Genomic DNA, 1,406 nt, shown 5'->3' with positions numbered 1-1,406 from the left:
AGAGGGCTTGACCAACCCAGACCCACAGGGAAAGGCAGCATGGTTTGGCCTCATTCAGCTGTGAGGGTGAGGGAAAGGGGATGTGACCTGACCTCAAACTGCTGCGCAGGATTCAGAGTCGGGGAATTTGGCAGTGGGGGGCAGTGGCCATATTTATTGCCATTGCTCACCTGCTGCCATATTTCCCAATCCATAGGGAGCCGTGCAAGTCAGATACCTATGGCTCCATGGACTGCATTTGGCCTGCAGGCCAGAGGTTGAGCACCCCTGAGTTAGATGAAAAATGTTGCTGTTCATGCAGAAACGTTTTAGCAGAGCAATGAATACGCACTAAACAGGCACTCATATTCAGTCTTGGATATCAGAGAATACTGATAAAATATTGTGCACTATTTAAAAAAAAATAATCCATAGTTTGATTCAACAGAACCATCTTTTAACTTCATACGTGCACATGAAGATCTCTCATGGCCAACACACTTGTTATTACTATACTTAAATGAAAACTTGGATTCCAAAACCTGAAGTGAGGCTCAAATTTGTTATCATCTGGCCGAGATCCAATGAATGCTAACCAAATCGCAGTAATAATTTAGACACAAATAATCTCAGGGAGAAGAGCATTTCCTATTCAGAAGTACAGCTGTAGTTCACAAAGTTTCAAAAAAGGTTCTGCAGATACCTACCATTTGGGTCTTTCCTAAAGAGAGTGTTCATGACAGTAGCATGGAGTTTTACTCTATCCCACTCTTTGATCATCAGCCCAGAGCTCACAAAGTGCTCCATCAATCTATCAGCTATAACCTGCAGTCTGGGGAGGGAAAAGGGGTGGAGGAAATAGAAAGAAAAAAAATGAGGAACAAAGCAATACAAGTCAAGGAGGTAACCCACTTGCTTTGCCAACTTTTGGCAGGGGGTTTGCAGATATGGTAGTCTGCACGAAACAATGTCTGCATATATGCAAAGTCTCAATACTATTCCAACAAAAAGACAGCAAACTATGAAAATGCTGTCACTCATGCCTGTTGTAATGTAAAATGCTCTGGTCATTTGCAAAGGTTCCTGAAAAACATATGTTGCAAATATGTATTTAAATGTAAAATAACAGGACGTTTATGCAATTTGACAAGGTAGATTTTATTGGAGTTTGAAGAATGCATTTTTTTCTTGCCGTATAAATGTACTACTCAGCTTACAGGAATACCTCCAAAAAGAGACATAAAAACCTGGATCCTGGGGTATATTTTTTATCTAACCACTGTTAAAGAACTGTGTGGGCACTTTACATTAGATTCAAGACTAGAACCCAAGTTTTCCCTCTTCCAAGTAGGTGTCATTAGCACTAGACTAGAGAGTTGTGCTCCTTCCAGCTGGCCTAAAGAAACTTTTTTTTTTTTTTTTTTTTG

At 40.5% G+C, this 1,406-nt stretch overlaps 1 protein-coding gene across 1 annotated transcript in view; it reads right to left on the bottom strand.

Annotated features, from left to right (window-relative positions):
- ASCC1 (activating signal cointegrator 1 complex subunit 1) overlaps nt 1-1,406 on the bottom strand; it is a 78,815-nt gene that overhangs the window by 33,448 nt on the left and 43,961 nt on the right. Inside the window, exon 7 of the mRNA XM_019507798.1 lies at nt 687-811. Coding sequence (XP_019363343.1) covers nt 687-811 — 125 coding nt within the window. The remainder of the gene's footprint in view (nt 1-686; nt 812-1,406) is intronic.

Source organism: Gavialis gangeticus, unplaced genomic scaffold (assembly GCF_001723915.1).
Source record: "Gavialis gangeticus isolate Ggan-Ray unplaced genomic scaffold, GavGan_comp1, whole genome shotgun sequence".
NCBI lineage: Eukaryota > Metazoa > Chordata > Crocodylia > Gavialidae > Gavialis > Gavialis gangeticus.
The sequence above is the reverse complement of the archived record's forward strand: the minus strand, read 5'-3'. Positions and strand labels throughout refer to the sequence as shown.